The sequence below is a fragment of the Macrosteles quadrilineatus genome, unplaced genomic scaffold (assembly GCF_028750875.1).
Source record: "Macrosteles quadrilineatus isolate MER2022 unplaced genomic scaffold, UCM_ALF_1.0 Scaffold_2__2_contigs__length_208266976, whole genome shotgun sequence".
Lineage (NCBI taxonomy): Eukaryota > Metazoa > Arthropoda > Insecta > Hemiptera > Cicadellidae > Macrosteles > Macrosteles quadrilineatus.
This window is the reverse complement of record NW_026542595.1, coordinates 39,866,838-39,886,246: the sequence shown is the minus strand read 5'-3', so window position 1 is coordinate 39,886,246 and position 19,409 is coordinate 39,866,838. Positions and strand designations below refer to the sequence as shown.

Here is a 19,409-nt window from a genome sequence, read left to right as displayed (position 1 = left end):
GCGAGGTGCAGGAAAACTGTATTCCAACTACAACAAGGTTTTCACAATTTCATACAAAACTACATAATCTTGATTTATCCTGTTATTGACTAAAATACACTATTTTTGCGGTACCTTGGTATTATTCGGAGGTTACCCTTACAGCGCACTGCGGCGCTTATGTTAGGTTGGGTAGTCATAAATATGTTTGTCGGACGTTCTTCGTTTCGTTATGAATTGAACGATACCAGATGAGTCATACTTTTGACCGCCAAATCCCCTCAAAGTAGGCCAAGGTCATGGTCATGCCGTTGACCTCGCGCATCATCTGTCACCACCTGTATCTGGGTGTGATTATACATCGATGGGTCTGTGTCCGGAGTGATTTATTACCATGCACTAGGTTTATTTTGTCTCCATAAGTGACGTTCTTTTGGACGAAACCAGGAAAGTAATACAAATATATTTATGATAACTCAACCTGAAATAACCGCCGTAGCGTGCTTATAAAAGTGGGCCACAAAAGTCTAAACCCGAAACTAGAATATGAAAATCAAACAGCGAAACCAGTTTACTTAGTTGAGGTTACAAATAAATTAAGATAGGGTACTTAGTAATACAATTTTTTTTATTCAATCAAAACTGATATAAGAAAATGAATTAATCTCACTAATTTCTATGTCTGAACGGGGGTTAGAATTCTGGGAGAAAAAAAACCGGGGAAAATTTAAAATATTGGGTAAAAAATTCAAATTAACTGATTGTCAATTTGTATCGGCAAGTAAAGAATACAGGGATACAAAATAATAATAAATAAGTTTTGTACGGCAGTTATTTGGGTTGTGCTAAAAAATACCCTGCACATTCAGCGTAAAAGAATTACCGTGGAAATAAAATAGGAATAAAATAATACAGTTAGTACTACAAAACGATTTGTCATTATAATATATTTCAAACATTAATCAGTGATGCGACACCTCCTTAGTAAAAGTGGTTGTTAGTAATGGGATAAATAATACCAAAAACTGCTGTAATTTGTGAATATTTTAATTTATAGCCATAGTAACTATTTTCAATTTTCCATTCCAGGGAGCCATTGTGGGGTATCACACGAGAAAGGTTCTTTACTTTGGTGTAAAGAATAAGTACTGTTGTATGTGTGCTCGGTACACTGGGAAACCTATGGACCCACCGCCTCATGCCTGTTTCAAAAATTGGGACAAAAGTTCTAGTAGTATGGAGGCGGCAGCAATTGTGGAGGGCTTCCTTTGTAGTGTTGATATGCATGGCGTCAAGTATAAAAAAATTGTAGCGGACGGAGACAGCAGCGTTTACCAGCGGATTTTGGAAGTGCGACCTTATGACAACATGCAAGTCGAAAAGATCGAATGTAGGAATCATTTGCTGCGCAACTTTTGCAATAAGATAAAGGAAATAGCTACAACAACTGACAGAGATCAAAACACCGACAAAGCGACCCATTGCAAACAAAGAAAAACCATCAATTCATCAGTCATGAGATTAAGAACTGCTGTTACCAAAGCTATTGCATACAGGAAGAAAGGAATCTACACTATAGAAGAAAAGGCTAAACAGTTGAGAGAAGACATAATCAATGGGCCTAGCCATGTTTTTGGTGAACACCGTCGTTGTAGTGAACTCAATTACTTTTGTAAAAAGACTGTTCCTGATTAAATAAATCACGTTCCTGTTATGAGGCAGTGTGGACTATACCAGAAAGTAATGGCTGCCGTTGATGCGCTTGCCGATCAGAGCAGGCATCTTATTCAAGATATTGACAGCAATGTTGTAGAACACTATAATGCTGCGGTAGCCCGATCTGTAGGAGGGAAAAGGGTAAACTTTTGCTTGAAAGGTTCTTACCAAGCTAGATGTGCTGCAGCAGTGGTACGTCACAACTCAGGACGCTCCTACTATAGCCTATACAAAACCATGTTTAAGAAAAGCCCGGGAAAGTTTAGCAAACAATCTGAGGAACGAGCTAGAAGATGCGTTCTTTTGGCAAGATTAAGGAGAGCTCAAAAACCTAAAGCTCGGCGTTCTTTAATCACAAACACGCGTGATAACAAAGATGAACATTATGGACCCCTGTGTAAAAAGCCCGACTTAGATGCAGATGTGTATGAACGAAAGGTTGCAGATCATATGAAAAGCCTCCAGTTACCTGAAGAAGGTCGACGTAGACTAGAAGAAAACACGAGGGATCAGTGTAACAGTGAGCTGTGGCGAGAAGAGCGGAGAATCCGTCTTACAGCGTCCATCTTTGGAAAGGTGTGCAACAGGAAAGTGTACTCAAACTCTGCCCCTGTTGTGTCTGAGATTTTATACAATTTCCCCAAAGACTGCCCAGCCACTAGGTATGGCAGAGATATGGAACAGGAAGCCAGGAGGGAACTATCGCTTGAATTGGGAAAGCCCGTAGATCCTTGCGGGTTTTTCGTAGATGAAAATCTTCCCTTTTTAGGGGCAACGCCTGATGGCCTTATAGGTGATGATGGTATTGTTGAAATTAAGTGCCCTTATGCAGGAAAGGACCTATCACCCGATGATGTAATTAGTAAAAAAGTAGGGGAAGTAGGTAAAATGTTTGTAATGGACAAGCATTCCAAAAGCTTAGTGGTAAAACCAAAGCACAAATACCATTACCAAGTGCAAGGACAATTACATATTACGAAAAGAGATTTCTGCGTATTTGTGTTATGGACACCTGTAGGTATGAAAAGATTCATAATTAACCGGGATGATGACTTCTGGCGAGTTGAAATGGAATCTAAGTTGACAGATTTCTACATGAACTGCCTTTTACCCGAATTAGTGGACCCAAGAAAACGTAGGAGTATGCCCCTAAGAGAGCCTTTGTATATTTTGGAAGCGCAAAAGTCAAGGGAGGAAAAGAAAGAGCTCGCAAAACCACTGCCATGCCTGTAGAGTCAGTAGTATTTTGTAAATAACTCCAAATGAACCATTTGACAGTAGGCCTATTGTACCCTTATTTGTGATTTTTTATTTTGTAATATTGAGTTATTTGTTTTGTGTAACTTTGTATATCTGTATGAATAGGGGTTTTATACAGATATTTTCGAATTTGTATACTTTATTTAATACTTGACTTGTTGTTTAAGATTGTCCGTAGTATTTTGTAAATAACTCCAAATGAACCATTTGACAGTAGGCCTATTGTACCCTTATTTGTGATTTTTTATTTTGTAATAATGAGTTATTTGTTTTGTAAAACTTTGTATATCTGTATGAATAGGAGTTTTATACAGATGTTTTTCAATTTTTATAATTTATTTAATACTTGACTTGTTGTTTGTTGAGCGTCTGAAAATCACCCCATGATTATTGATGAAGTTTTAAGAGCGTTTCATATTTCTCATTCCACAATTTTGGTCACTTGAACTATTTTACATAATTATAGATTTCATTTTCCAACATGTATAGCCTCCGGATTACCAACATACAATATAAGTGGTTTAAATACTCTTGTACAGTAATCCAAATGTTAATTTGGTTAATGCAAGTAAGTTTACACTTACGTGTAAGCTTCATTTGTTTATGTAGCCCTTTTGTGTATAGTTGTTAATTATTTGACAGTAATTTTAAATATTATGTTTCCTGTAAATAATAGTGTAACGATCTATATTTCATTTTAATTTATTACAAAATATCACAGTGTATATTAATATGCTTATAATAAACATAAAAGGCCAAACAATGTTTTTCAAATATACAAATTATTTAACCAACAGTTCGAAAAATAATGTTTTAAGCTGTAGAGCTGAAATAGGGTAGCCCTTACTGTATGTCATGTTTCTGTAAGACTAAATGGGAAAATATATTATTTTGAAAACTTTTTGCTATGTATTGATTGATTTACATAATAGGCCCACATCATAATTATTTGTATCTTGTATTGTATTATTTACGCAAATATGATGACTAATAAAATGTAAATACAAAAGTTAGCTCTTCGTCAGACAGTATAAGTGAGCCATTATTACATAATATCATTGACTGTATATACCTACAGTAGGTATATATAGTCAATGATAATATTTGAGACCATTTTATGTTTGAAGTATGAGATTTATCGAGCACTTTAAATAAGGCCGAGAATATTGTTAGACCCTTTTTCACTCGCTCTTTGAACGTTACTTTTCGCTACAATACATAAATACTAAAGATTTTTAATAACAAAAACCAGAGCACAAAAGAAAGAACTCAATTAAATAGCTGTTTATACAGTTAATAGGTACATTAAAAACCGCGTTGAATTTTTTAGGTTATGACTTCAATTTGAAGTTGATATATTCTTTGGTTGTACAGTTTTGGTTGTTAAAAATTGAAATAGTTGACTAGTTGACAAAACAATAACAAGTTTTTGTTAGTTTACGTTCGAAAAAATCAAAAAAAGATGGTTAACAATACTTTTGCATCGTACTAAATTTTGTTTGACTGCAGCTGGAACACCTAAACATAAGTGAGAGTTGAGAGAGGAACACAGCAACACAGCAGCAGTTCAGTTACAAAGGTTGTACTGTTGCTGTACCAAGAATGTGTGAGTCACTACCATCAGTTTCCCTTCCCACAGGTTCCGCTCGACAACCATTCTGCGTTTAGCGCAATCGCCGCGCGTCTACGTAGTTCTCTAGACGGCTAAGAGAAAGCGCCACCGCCGCGTGTAGTTCTCTAGTTGACCGTGTGACAGCGCCTAAGTCGATCTCGCTGGCTGGGCTAGGCTCCAACGACTCTTAATCCTAAAGTACTTAACAGATGGAACAGACATTGGACATTAAAATCCCCTAACTGCAACAAAAAGATGGTATCAATCCCCTTCTTGGCTAAAATCAATACCATTATGTATACGTACAATAGGCATCTCTTGACCACGGTTTATCCGTCGCCCGGATGATCCGGCCCCTAGACATTAAATAGTGGAATTAACTATGTCACCAAAAATAAGTAATCAACATATAAATTATTAAGTGTTTAAGAAAAAGAAAAATAACTCCGCCACAGCAAACCTGCAGACTAAGCAAATTTCCATTACCTGATTGGATTTTCAAAAAAATATTATATTAAACATACGGAAACATCTTATAACACTTAAAACATATATTTACGCTTATAACTTATACTAGAGAACCCGTGCGGCTCAATGAGCCGCATAGTATTAAACATAACGCCGAGGAAAACGTTATGCTTAAATTCGAGTAATTCTAGTTACATCTTAGAGTTGTTTAAACACTTGTTAGAAACTAATTTTAAATATCTCTATTTGTGTCGTCAAGGTTTACCTACATTATTCCTGCTCTTAGTTTTAACCGATAACTTATAATGAATGCTAAACGATCTGCTTCAATTCGAGCTAACATGTTGCAACAAAGTTTTTTCAGCATTGCGAATTTAAGAAAACTTTTGTCTAGACATCCCCCAAATCAAACAAATTTTCTCCGTAGAGAATCCTGAAAAGTGGAGTGATATCAACCATTTAATGTGCTCCATTTTTTACCCACAAACTCTGGGTTATCAACTGAAAAGCCATAATCTGCTTTGAATAGGCTAAAACAGCAACACCATGAAATAGGTTGGATAACTCTTGTAGCTATAAGATTTGGATAGCAATTTTCATTTTCTCTTTTTCGTTGAATACATAAACACTAATTCCTTCACTTATGTCTAATATTACCACTAAAATTCAGTCAAAAAACTTTGTATACGTTTGCTCGAGGAACTGGCAACATAACCTAGAAGTAAACAATCCATTTGTGTTTTTCCTAAATTAAAGTAGAGCGAGTAATACAAAAGTTTACAATAAAAACATAAGGTCCGCTAAGATTTGGTATAATCTTACTACTTGATCTTATCATAGTCAAGGCATTATTATTGTTTGTACTAAATTTTTTGAGATCTGTCAGTGTCAGAAGTAAACATTTCTCGCATGCATTAATTTGATCTGACATTAGTGACATTAGGCAAATTTATTTTACCATCGAGACAACACTATGTGCGTCGTATATTTTTTCACTTCCAAAGTAAGTTGCATAGCAGAACTGGCAAATACTATTAATCATCTCACCAAGTGAATGTGTATATGGATGTGTATCTGTTAGACCAGTATCTCTTTCTCTACTCTCCTTATACGCATAAGATACCTTATTATTAATTGTCTCCTCCTCCCGTTTTCAATATTTCTTCTTTAAACTCCAGGTATTTTCCGTTCTTCCAACAAAACTGATTAACTGTTTAATTTGGTCTTAACCGACACTGAATAAAAACATCAATATTTACTCCCAAAAAGCTAAAAGGTTTCTTCTTATAAACAGCTGTTTTTGTTTTTAAATTTGTTCTATGTATTTCTTATGGGGAGACCCCAACCTTTGAGAGGGTTTCCCGCCCTTAAGAGTAAACATTTTAAATTTCTAAAACCTTATTGCAAAACTACATATTTAGACGAATCTTTTGACACCTTAAACGTTCAAATTGGTCCACAAATAAGGGAGGAGTTGCGTTAACAAAATACGGCTTCACGTATTATATATATAGATATATTACTGTCTTGTGAGAAACAGTATAAGCAAAAATATATGTTTTAAGTGTTATAAGATGTTTCTTTTATTTACTTTCCGTATGTTTAATATAATATTTTTTTATTGTTATAATAATTCCCTTTGAGTGCTATGCATCGATTTATCGTTGTTTAGTATAATCTCTAAGGGATATAGAGGGAAGGTTATTTTAACAAAAAGTAGCAAGACGGCCATTGGTGACCTGCATGTTCATAGGATACACTAACAACCACTTAGCTAAAAGATTTGCTCAATCCGATGATTCGTGGTGTATGTCTAAACCAAGGATTATGAACACCTCACTATGCCCCAGTGGTTGTAGTATATCGCTACAACCACACAGGTCACCAATTTTTTGCCAGACAGGAGGGGATTCGATCCTGAGCAGACGAATGCCACTAGCCAAGTGATGCACCCCCTAGCCACCTCGGCTAACTGTGCTTGGAGACTGTGGAGTAAAAACCGGTATTTAAGCTGATTGACACCAACAATTGCTAACAGATAGCGCTACAGCAAGTAGTTCAATGCGTTACTAGGTAGCAGCACTAATTAGTCACAGACTATTTAGGATATTTAGTAACGGATATTTTTCAGCTGAACCACAACAGTTATCATAAATGGTGTTACTGTGGCTTTACTGCAAAAAGGTTATTTTCCTAAAGAGACTATATATTATAATAGCCTTATCAAACTAAATCAAGGACTAATTCAATATTACACTGTAAACTAGATGTCTTTTGATTTTATGAGGTTTGGTTTCAAAATATGCTAACAGAACATTAAAATTTATAAGAAAACTTAGAAATGTACAACTAAAAAACAGTTTTATTTCATGTTTACTGCAAATACCAAAAGACTTTTCTTTGTTAGGGCGACTTGCCTAGTAAATGACCGGTTAACCCTTTTGGTGCTATGATCCGATATATTGGATCACGGCTTTGTCACGAAAAGTGCTAAGATCCGATATATCGGATGATGTAATTTTGCCGAAAAATGCTAAGATCCGATATATAGAATTTTACAATCTCTGCTGTTTATTATATATTTTCATGCAGAATGCGTCAAATTGAAGGGAAATAAATTAGCTAATAGGAAATGTTTTTATATAGTGCGTGTACAACAGTGATGACGTAATCTACGTGGCAGTGGCGTCTGCCGCTGTGCCGCTTGGAATGTGTACCGCTTGCAGACTACAGCTGTGAGAAGCTTCGCTTACAACCGGCGTATTGTGTGTTTATATTGCGTTTACAACTACTTCGGTTATTGTTGTTAGCTATTTTGGAGTAATATGGGCGACAAAAAACATTGTAACTCGCCAGTTAACGAGGGTACAATCGGACAATTTGCTAGAGAATCAGGACTGAACATTGATTTTTGTGACAGTGAAAATGAAGGTTATGATATTAGTGGTCTGAGTAAGTGGTCTGAAAGCTTCTATGCTCCGACCGAAGATGCAGAAGATGAAGAAGAAGACAAATTCTATGAAATGCTAGAAGAAGGGTGGAGGAATTTACCTAATTATGATGTAAAAATACTTCTAGGAGATGCAAATGCAAAAGTAGGCAAGGAACAGATGTGGAATGCGGTGGCAGGAAAGGAAAGTCTTCATGAAGAGAGTAACGACAACGGAGTTAGACTTTTATCCCTAGCAGAAGCAGGAGAGATGAAGATAATGAGCACATACTTCCCACGGAAAGCTTTCCACAAAGCGACATGGATGCACCCAAACGGTACAACACTTAACCAAATCGACCATGTTCTCATAGACAGAAGACACCACAGGAACATCACCAATGTTAGAAGTATCAGAAAAGCTGAGTGTGGTTCAGATCATTGTCTAGTGTTAGTTACCATTAACCAAAGAATAGGAGTGGGAAATAGAAATAAGAATGAAACGGATAAAGTGATTGCTACAGAAAGAATCAAAGAAAAAAACATCACCAGAGAATACAAAATAAAACTGCAGAACAGATTCCAAGTTTTAGAAGAGGAAGAAACTGAAGAAAATGTAGAAAACCAGTGGAACAGATTGAAAAATTCTATTCAAGAATGTGCCCTAGAAGTGTGTGGACAGAAGAAAAAGAAGAAGAAAAACCCTGGTTTGATGAGGACTGTAGAGATGCGGTCTACAAAAGAAAAGCAGTGAAAGGAAAGTGGTTAAACCAACAAAACTGAAATAACAAAGAAAATTATATCATGCAAAATAGAGAAACAGTCAAGATTCTTAGAAAGAAAAAACGTGACTGGATGAACAGCCTGATAGAAAAAGCGGAACAAGACAGAACAGCCAACAACAGCAGAGACTTCTACAGGTCAGTACGCTGCTTCAAGAAGGGGTTTACACCCAGCACATTTGGGATCACCGACAAAGATGGAAACATAATAATAAATAAAGAAGAATGTTTAGATAGATGGCGAGAATACTTTATGGAGTTACTAAATGAAGCCTTCCAAGAAACAAACGAGGAACCTGTGTGTGTGGGTTCCAGAACCCACTTTAGAAGAAATAAAAAACACAATCAAAAGCATGAAAAATAATAAAGCTCCGGGAATAGACGGAATAACCATAGAATTACTAAAAACAGGAGGAGACGGACTAAGCAGACAAATACATAAACTTATTCTAAAAATTTGGGAACAGGAGACAATTCCAAAGGACTGGCAAGAGGCTATCATAATCCCAATATTTAAAAAAGGAGACAAGCGTAATTGTAACAATTATAGAGGAATTTCATTGTTAGCAAGCACCTACAAAGTACTCTCAAAAGTAATACAGAGGAGACTAGAAGAGTATGTGGAAACAATCATTGGAGAACACCAGGCTGGTTTTAGGAGAGGAAAATCAACGATAGATCAAATCTTTATTCTAAAAGAATCAATTGCCAAACATTGGGAATATAACCAAAATTTCTTCTGCTTATTTGTGGATTTCGCCAAAGCATACGACAGCCTCAACAGGCAGCGTACGGTATATGGGAAATAATGGAAAGTTTTGGGATACCGGAAAAACTAATAAGGTTGTCCAGTTTAAGTGTAGTAAACTCAAGATGTAAGGTCAAAGTAGAAGGAGAAATGTCTGACGATTTTGAAGTGGATACAGGAGTTAGACAAGGTGATGGACTTTCCCCCACTCTATTAAAAATATAGCCCTGGAAGACTCCATGCAAAAAGTAAAAAACTCTGATATTGGAATCAAAATTGGCAAATCCTTAAACATTTTAGCCTTTGCAGATGATTTAGTTTTGATGGCAAAAACCAAACAAGACTTAATAGACCTCACAAAATTACTAGTTTTAAACACAGGAAAAACAGGATTAAAAATAAATGACTCAAAGACTAACTATATGATAGTAGGGAGGACCCAAGAAGACCTTAGGGAAGATGATTTTCTGGAAGTTGGAAGCCACAGATTTAGAAGAGTAGATACATTTACATACCTGGGTACCGTAATATCAGGACAAAGCAGAGAAGATCTAGAAGTACAGAATAGACTAAATGCCGCAAACAAACGTCTCTATGCCTGCAATAAATTAATGAGCTCAAAATTATTATCCCACACAACAAAATTACGTCTGTATAAAACAATAATCCGACCAGTAATTTTATATGGTTCAGAGACTTGGATCCTGAACAAAAAAGAAGAAAGAAAAATAATAGTTTTTGAAAATAAAGTATTGAGAAAAATTTTTGGCTCAACGCTAGAAAATGGAGAGTGGAGGAAGAGGCACAACCAGGAAGTAAGAGAAATGTACAAAAATGCAGACATCATCGGAGAAATAAGAAGTAGGAGACTAAAATGGGCAGGACACATACTAAGAAGAGAAGAAGAGTCAAACCTGAAGAACATTCTGAGGGGAACACTAGAGGGACGAAGACCCAGGGGTCGACCAAAGACTAAATGGTGGAACCAGGTGCAACAAGACATGAGGCGGCTGGGAATTGGAGAGGAGGATGAATCAATCAATCAATCAAATATTCTTTATTCACAAGGTTTAATTCGTCAACTCACTAAAACACCAACTATAAAATAAACTTGTTCATAACAAACGTCGCATAACCATAGAAACACCAAAGCACTAAACTTCAGAACATCAATAACAGCTGTCTGCTCCAACTACGCAGATAACTCTGTTCCAGTGCAGTCTAGATCACAGCTGTTTTCGTTATTAGTGTACTATATAAAACTCGACAAATACAAGTGTTGTTATAATTTTTAACGAACAGTACACTTATTAAACCGTCATTTGCCGCAAACCGCATAAAAATAACGTAATATTTAGCGCCGTAAAAAAAAAAATTCGTAACAACGATATATCGTTGCATAGCAGTTCTCGGAACAAAAGCCAACAACGATATATCGTTGCGTAGCAGTTCTCGGCATGAATGCCAACGACGATATATCGTTGCATAGCAGCCAAAGGGTTAAACCTTTTTTTCTAATGACTTCTTTCCTTCCCCATCCGGGAGGTACTAAATTATTTACAGTCATGATTTGATTTAAACATACAATAGAAAACAGATAATTTATCTACATTATATATACAAATAAATATTCTGGACCAGTCAACCCTTTCAATTATTTGATTAAAATAAGGGCATCAATGATAATAATATCCTAAACGTGACTGTAGTACAGAGATAACAATATTATGGCATTAACAATGCTGCTTAATCAGTTTGTTTGTAAACAGAATGTTGACAGGTGGTTTGACAAGCAGCCAATGTGGGTACAAAGTTCACTGATGGAGCTTGAGTTTTCAGCGATGGGTGGGGTGGGTGGTGGGAACTCTACATGATAATTTGTTGAAACATGAAGTAGTCACATCCAGAGTCAAACCAGTTCTATTTCCTGTCTCTCAGTTAACAAAAAGTAAAAATTTATTTCAGTGAGTGCGGTTATACTTTGTAGTAATATAATTATTGAAGTGAGACCCAACGTTTTAAATTAGTTTTTATTACTGTAGTGAACCAAGTAAAGTGTTATGGTTATAAAGTTTCAGCAGTGAAAACATGTGGTTTTCAGCAATAAAAAACGTGAGTTTTAGTTTTCCACTTTAGATAAATATTTTTGAAAAAGGGGCCATATTTAGTCTTTTAGATATATTCAAATACATTACCAAACATCTTTGACTAGATTTTAAACACTTTCAAAAGATCTAAACCATCAAAATTAAACTTTAAAAACTTCACAAATCTTCAATGCAATACAATGTAGCAGACGACATATTCTCTATGCTGAAGAAAGAGACGGATGGAGGCGCTGTGTTGCTGAGGCCAAGTACCAACTGGGGTACAAATGGCCAGGGCAGTAAGTAAGTAAGTATTACTGCAGATAGGAAAAATTATGTCATCTTGTGTTTTTAGTATGCCTATTTGGAAGTATAGCTAGCCAACAAGTTATATCAACGTAAATAAGCAAGTTATACAAAATAAGAAAGAAAGATTTTTAAAACTGCAATTAAACTCTTTATTAGGCTAGTTAATAACTTCTTGGGTTTATGGGGGAGGGAGTTTAAATTTCTGCACTGAAATATGACTGGCCCGCCTTTTCTTCAGAAATATACAATGGGGCCCTCAAAGGGAAAAGGTTTGAGACCCCTGGCCAATGCCCTATGTGAAATTTGCAAAAACCATCTTAAAATGTTTTGATTCATATAAAATAATTTACTTACCCATTTTCCAGAACCCTTGCAACCACAGGGATGCACCCATTTAAAAGCAGGACCATCTTCATCTGTTGCAAAACAGATCCAGCAAGTTCGACTGAAAGAATAATATAGGTACAGGTAATAATAATAACTAGATAACCTGTTGTTCGAAATAGAGCAAAACTACAACTTTTAATAAAAGAATAAACAACAAAACCCAAGATCTCAATCAAAGTGTCTCTCTAAAGTAATTTCTATGACTGATTAGAGAAATATGAAAAATATTATGTTGTACAAAATTATAAAAGTGATCTACAATATTGAAATATAGATCCGCTCTCATACTGCTTTGGTTATATCTTATGTCTTATCTCTTAATTGTCTTTTGTCTATTGTCTATTATGTACTGTAGGCGCCTAAACAAAGTATTAAAGTATATATATATTTTTTGAAGTAATTAGTATAAATATGTTTAGGCTATGTAAATAGAAGTTTAAAAAAAAAAAAAACATGACACAATCTATCCGACATGTTGGCCATCGATGGAGGAGACAAGTATTCAAGTACCGTAAGTTAAATCTTAGTAAAAAAAGTAAAAAAAAAAAACATATTTACAGAGGTGATCAAGGTCTAGATGTAATTCTGCGCTAACTCATAAGTGAAGTATCTATATATTAATTTGAAACTGTTTTTCTTTGTGACAGCTAATTTGAGAGAACGGCTGGGTGTAGAAACTCGGTAGGGGTCTCTAAAGAAAGGTCTTGGTCTGTAGATGAACCATCAAAAGAGAAACGTGGTAAATTCCCTTGGGGCTCTGCCCCAGTGGCCTTTAAATTCCCATCCCATGTTATTCTTATGGAGGAAAAAAGGGTTTTTGTCACAGCTAATATCAGAGAACGGCTAGGCGTAGAAACTTGGTAGGGGCCTCTAAAGAAAGGTCTTAGTCTGTAGATGAGCCATCAAAAGAGAAACAAGGTAAATTCCCTTGGGGCTCTGCCCCAGAGGCCTTTAAAGTCCCCTCTTCAGATTTGTTTACATCACGGCCATATATGCATACATTTACACTACTTTTTAATGAAACAGCTGTTAATATTTAAATTGTGATTTACTAAATTTGTCAAAATGAAGTATTTTCAATGGTTTTTGCTGATTTTAAAATCGATTTTCTTCTGAATCGAGCTATGTTTTGCAACATAATGTTCTTTTACCAAATCAGTGGAAAATCCTAATATCACAGTAACTCTTAAAATTATTTCTTATGGAGTTAACTTATATCTATTGTATGGGTTGGTTTCGGCCTTTTTTACCACTTCCTTGCAAACTCCTTCCACTTACGTGCAAACAGATTGCACGTAAAGCGAGAAATTATGGACAATTTGATATACTAAAAATACAACTGAATTAACACTGTGCTACATTTCTTGAGCAATAATTGAAAGAGCCGATTTGCAAACAATGGAAACAGGAAAGTCGTAGAACACAACCAAGTACAGTAGAAGAAATAGAAATAATGTTGTTTTTTTTTCATTTATAATCGTTATTATAGACAACCTGATGCGGCTATGAGTGGGAAGCATTCATAGAAAACACTAAAAAACAAGGTCAACTTTTGAAAAAAAAGATAAGATATTTACAAACAATTTTAATTATATCTAACTGTTGTGTACATCTTGAGTATTAATCTTCGAGTTGACTCTTATAAAGTAATCGGAAATTATTTTAAAATAACGCCTGTAATGCTTCGCAATTGCTCGAATTCGAGCAACAGGTACACTAGTTATTTTTAAGGTGAAATATCATGTGTCCGTAATATAGAAATTTAGGCTACCGCACATTTAACTTATCAGGATTACTTAAAAGTAATTCTACTCACTCATTATCTTCAACGCTGATATGTGACAATGGAACAGGACTAACTGCCATCCTTTGGATTCACAGCTGAAATCAGAACCATGTAAGTTAAGTTCAGTTACAGTAGGCCTAAGTTAAGTTAAGCTTAGCACTGTTAAGTAGAGAAGCATAAGTTAAGTTGCCTGAGTTGCCTGTCATGGCGGATAGTATACTTGACCCGAAATTGTGGTAGTTGTTTCAAATTAGTGAAAAGTAATAATAATGCTCTAGCTTGTGAAGGTTTTTGCTCGAGGTGGTATCACATCTCATGTGTAAATATATCTAAGAATGAATATGAGCAAATGGCAAAATTGAATGACAAATAACCTTGGTATGTAGTAAACTCTCCAGAGTTATCTTCCTTTTGAGAAGTCTAAAAAGTTGTCTGAATAAAAACTGTTTAAAAAAAGCCTATGTAGTTTTTTTTCAAGGAGTTCTTTTGATGGGCTCAGACTCTGGGGTGGGTCTGCTGAAATTAATGATGTATTGCTAATACAAAAAAGAGCTCTAAGAATCCTAGCAAACGCTGAGTATGATGCCCATTGCAGACCTCTCTTTGTAAATGAGGAAATCATGACTGTTTGTAGTTTGTATGTCTTTGTTTCAGTTGTGCATGTAAAAAATGATCTCCAGTCACTTAGTCGTAGGGGTGATTATCATATGTACACCTAAGGAAGAATAATGGCGAGGAGAACATCACAATTAAGTTTATCAAAGGCGTCCCGAAAATCATCACCATGCCCGCTCCTTCAAAAAACGAGTAAAGCATGAAACTCGTACTTCTTCGAGGTTGAGTGTCTACTTTCAAAATGTGAATGGCTTGCGGTCTAAGACTCAGAACCTTCGTCAAAAAGCCCCCTCTACCTCATACGATATCATATTTGCTGTTGAATCAAATCTTCAGGAAGAAATTAGTGATGGCGAGCTTGGTTTCACTAATCACAACATATTCAGATGCGACAGATCCCTCATTTCAACAAGCAAAACATCTGGTGGTGGCATTCTTGTTGCAGTTAGGAAGGACCTTAAGTCATCAGTGATTAGTTTAGAGCGTGGCAAATTTGAGGCTCTTTTTCTCTCTATCGTCATTGGGACTCGGCCTCTGCTGTTCTGTGTAGCTTATGTTCCTCCCAGCAAACCGGCCGCTACATATCTCAATTTTTCACATCTTGTAACTGCCACCTTGGTAAGTTATCCAACTCATTCATGCTTCATCTTAGGAGACTTCAATGTCCCAGGGACTGATTGGACCACCCCCATCACTTCGGCTAGTTCCCCTGCTGCACAATGCCTTGTCGACCTCGCAGATATGTTTAACCTCAAGCAAATGAATAATATTTTAAGCTCACGAGGTAAAACACTTGACCTAATCTTCACCTCAGACCATTCACTAAAAATCATAAGAGCTTTGGACCCAATTGTTGAGGAGGAACTCCATCACCCTGCTCTCAACTTTGATATTGACTGTAACATTCAGAAATCTTCTGAGTCCGACTTGCCTTCCTTCATTCCTGATTTTCGCCGCTGTGACGTCAAAGCTGTTAGAAATGATCTTGCCGCCACAAACCTCTCCATGGACGAGTCGGTGACCGATGTGGATTTCTTGTTTCAAGGTTTAATTGAAAAACTTCAACACGTTGTACTAAAGAATACACCTTTGAAACGCTTAGGAAACGCAAGTTTCCCAACTTGGTTCTCAAGGGAACTTCGACAACTTACTATCGAGAAAAAAATTGCTCACCGTGACTTCAAACTACATGGTCAGTATCCCGATCTGGATAAATTCAGGACCTTGCGAAGAAGATGTTCTCTCCTTGCCACCAGATGCTACAATGACTACATCTCTCATCTAGACTCGACCTTCTCTAACAATCCAAGACCCCTGTGGAGCCATATAAATAGGATGAAAAGGGTTCAGACTGTCCCAACAAAGATAAAGTACAACGATATTGAAGCATCAGAGCCACTCGACATGTGCAATCTGCTCGCCCATTATTTCTCAAGTGTATTTGCACCCCCGATCCCAAGTAATCTAGTTTTTGATGTCAACACCAGTTTAAACATCAGCTCCTTAATGATATGTGAAAAGGATGTCCTCTCCGAACTTAAAAGTCTTGATGAATCCAAGGGCTGCGGTCCAGATAGTGTACCCCCTTCTGTACTGAAGCATTGTGCTGACATCTTAGCACTAATATTAACTGTACTTTTCAACAAATCCCTGCAAGTTGGTATCTTCCCGGAAATATTTAAGCGGGGCTTCATAGTTCCAATTCCAAAGTCAAATGATCCTAGTGTAGCGACTAACCTACGTCCAGTGGTAATATTGTCATCCCTCTCTAAGGTATTCGAAAAGCTTGTTCTCCTTCAACTTGTTCCTGCAACTAAACACATTTTCGCCTCCGAACAACATGGCTTCAGGGCAGGCCGTTCAACTATGACCAATCTGCTGACTCTTCAAACCAGAATATTGCATGCTTTTGAGAGGGGCAATCAGGTCGACGTCATATATCTGGACTATGCAAAAGCGTTCGACAAACTAAACCACTCAACGCTTCTCATTAAATTGAAGAGCTATGGAATCATGGGAAATCTCTTGAGCTGGTTTGGCAGCTACTTGTCTGGAAGGAGTCTCTGTGTAAAATTCGCTTCCGCAGTATCAACTCCAATTCCTGCTTCTTCAGGAGTGCCACAGGGATCTTTGATGGGACCCTTCCTATTCTCTCTTTTCGTGAATGACCTTCCCAGTGTTTTGCAAGTCCGTTCTCTAATGTTTGCCGACGATGTGAAGCTCATCCTGGAAATCAACACCGTGCGAGACTGTCTTCACCTGCAGAGAGCCCTTGACTCTGTCCTCGAGTGGTCAACAAAGAACTTAATGTCGCTGAACCCAAATAAGTGCAAAATCATTTCATTTCATAGAAACATTCAACCAATCGAATTTCAGTATATGGTTGACACTACTTACTTGGAGCGTGTCACAAGCATTCGTGACTTAGGGGTGGTTCTCTCATCTGACCTTTCACCTGACCTTCATGTTGATGAGATTTGTCGTCGAGGCCACAAAACTATGGGTCTCCTTTGCAGAATATCTAGGGATCCCTTTAGTACAAAAACATTGCTCAGCTTCTTTTGTTCCTATATACGCCAGCAATTGGAATATTGTTCCGTTATCTGGTCACCTTACCTCCTGGGCCAATGCGATAGGCTTGAATCCATCCAGAGAAGATTTGCTCGGTTGGTGGGAACTAAGCTCGGATTCGGATACTTGGAGTCTCCTGTTCCTGACATCCTAACTGATCTAGGCCTCACCCCACTAAAGCTTCGACGGGAAGTGGTGGATATCAGTTTTCTCCACAAACTATTAACGGGTGCTATCAACTGTGAAGAGCTCCTAGAACAAATTGAATTCCGCATTCCCAATCGAACCAGATCACGTGAATTATTCTACAAGAGATCTTATCCCTACAACTATCTACAACACTCTCCTCTTCCCAGATTGATGCGTCTTGGCAACATGGTAGCTTCTCATCTGAATTTCTTCGATGGCCTGAGCCCAGCTGCCTTCAAACGGAGAGCGACTTCCATTCTTCAATCCAATTAGCCTCAGCGCACTAGAAATCATCTGTGGGGTTGTGTTCACGGTGGTTCAGTGAGTCTATGTCAATAGTGTGGGGTCAGTGGGGGGATCCGGGGGTTGTGCGTGTGTTGGCATCGGTTTGCCGAGGGAAATGCTTACCTCCGACCTTTGCACTACTCCATCCCGAACTCATACTCTATCCTGAACTCCTGCATCAATCTTTGCATGTTTCCAAACTTTCTATTTATTGCATTGTTATTTATTTTTGTTAATATAGTCTATCCTGTTGTTATTGTTATATCTTGTACTTGCACAGAGTTTATTATATTGTTATTTTTCTGCATGTTTTATCTGTTTTCTTGAAGTTTGTTCTGCCTCTTTACTGAAGTTCACTCGGCTACTGCTTTGCATCATTGTATTGTTCCATACTGGTTTTGTTTTTCGAATACTGTATCTCGTTTTGTCAACTTGCTCAGATAGTTTGTTATTTATAGTTGTTACTTATAGTTTGTTATTCATAGTTAGTTATTTATAGTTTGTTATTTATACTTGTTATTTATCTTTTTATGTCTTGTTTTGAAGTTTTGTTTTCCAGTTTTTTTTCCACTACTCTTGTACTGACCTGTGATTTTTTTTTCTGCTTCTGATGTAAGATTATTGTATTACATGTAAAAATGGTGCATCCGTTAATAAATAAATAAATACCAGAAATAAGAACAATATTGATGTACCTTATGTTAGGTTAAGTAAAACAAAAACAAAAATTCCAGCCAGTTAAGTATTGGCTTCTTAACCACATTTCTTGTACAGCTTGGACCCAAACCAACAGAAAATTCCAAAAATATCTCCGGGCACTTTTATTGGCTTTTCCTCTTTATAAGACCAACGATTTCTTCGACATTCCAAAGGAGACTGTGAGAGAGTTTTTCCAATGTAAATAACACATTGTTTTGTTTTGACAGTAGTTTTGTGCACGGTTTGATTTATGTTTTGTTGGCTGTGTGATTTTTGCATTTTAGTTTTAATTTCTATGAAAATTGTATATTGCTATTTGTTTTTGACGATGCCTATTGCATTTTATGCCTAATGGATAATAAAGCATTTCATTTCATTTCATTTTAAAATGATACAACTGGAATTAGCCTACTTAATATTTATTGAACATACAAATAAGTCAGGTAAACTTGACTTTAAAGTCCTAACTTGGCAGGCCGGTTTGTTACAAATGTTTTAGCCTGCATTAACCCTGGAACTGCCGATCGGTCATTTTATGACCAACAGGGTCCGTTCCGTAGTGCCATCGGTCACAAAATGACCGATCCAGTATTTTTCATATATATATGCTTCTACTCATCGGAACGAAGTATTTTATGCATCAATGTAAAGCCAAAGAGGTTGGCTGCCTGCTAATATGACAGTTTTTACGTTTTATTGTATTGGCGGGCCTGCTAACATATGTTGATAAAAGTGTTTGTTGTTTCTATGCAGTAGTGATGTCGTCTGTAAACACGGTCGGTTATCTCGTATTTATTTCGTTGTTTTTGCGTGTTTTTCGGATCAAAAAGTTGTTTGTACTAACGATCTTAGTGAAACTAATGATAATATTGATTCTGAAGTTGAGCCAGAGGAATCAGAAGAATCAGTCGTGGTGCCGGTAGGCCTAGGGGCAAGCCCATCAGTAAGTCAGCCTTGTGATGAGACAGGTGATGAATCAGATCTTGA

General features: G+C 36.7%; 1 protein-coding gene across 2 annotated transcripts in view; it reads right to left on the bottom strand.

Moving 5' to 3' along the window:
- LOC128987003 (E3 ubiquitin-protein ligase MARCHF5-like) overlaps positions 1–19,409 on the bottom strand; it is a 55,383-nt gene that overhangs the window by 31,019 nt on the left and 4,955 nt on the right. For both annotated transcript variants that reach the window (XM_054407645.1, XM_054407646.1), the window contains exons 2-3: positions 14,094–14,158; positions 12,245–12,335 (exon numbers count right to left, since the gene is read on the bottom strand). In XM_054407645.1, the coding sequence (XP_054263620.1) occupies positions 12,245–12,335; positions 14,094–14,143 (141 nt within the window). In that variant the 5' untranslated portion in view covers positions 14,144–14,158. The remainder of the gene's footprint in view (positions 1–12,244; positions 12,336–14,093; positions 14,159–19,409) is intronic.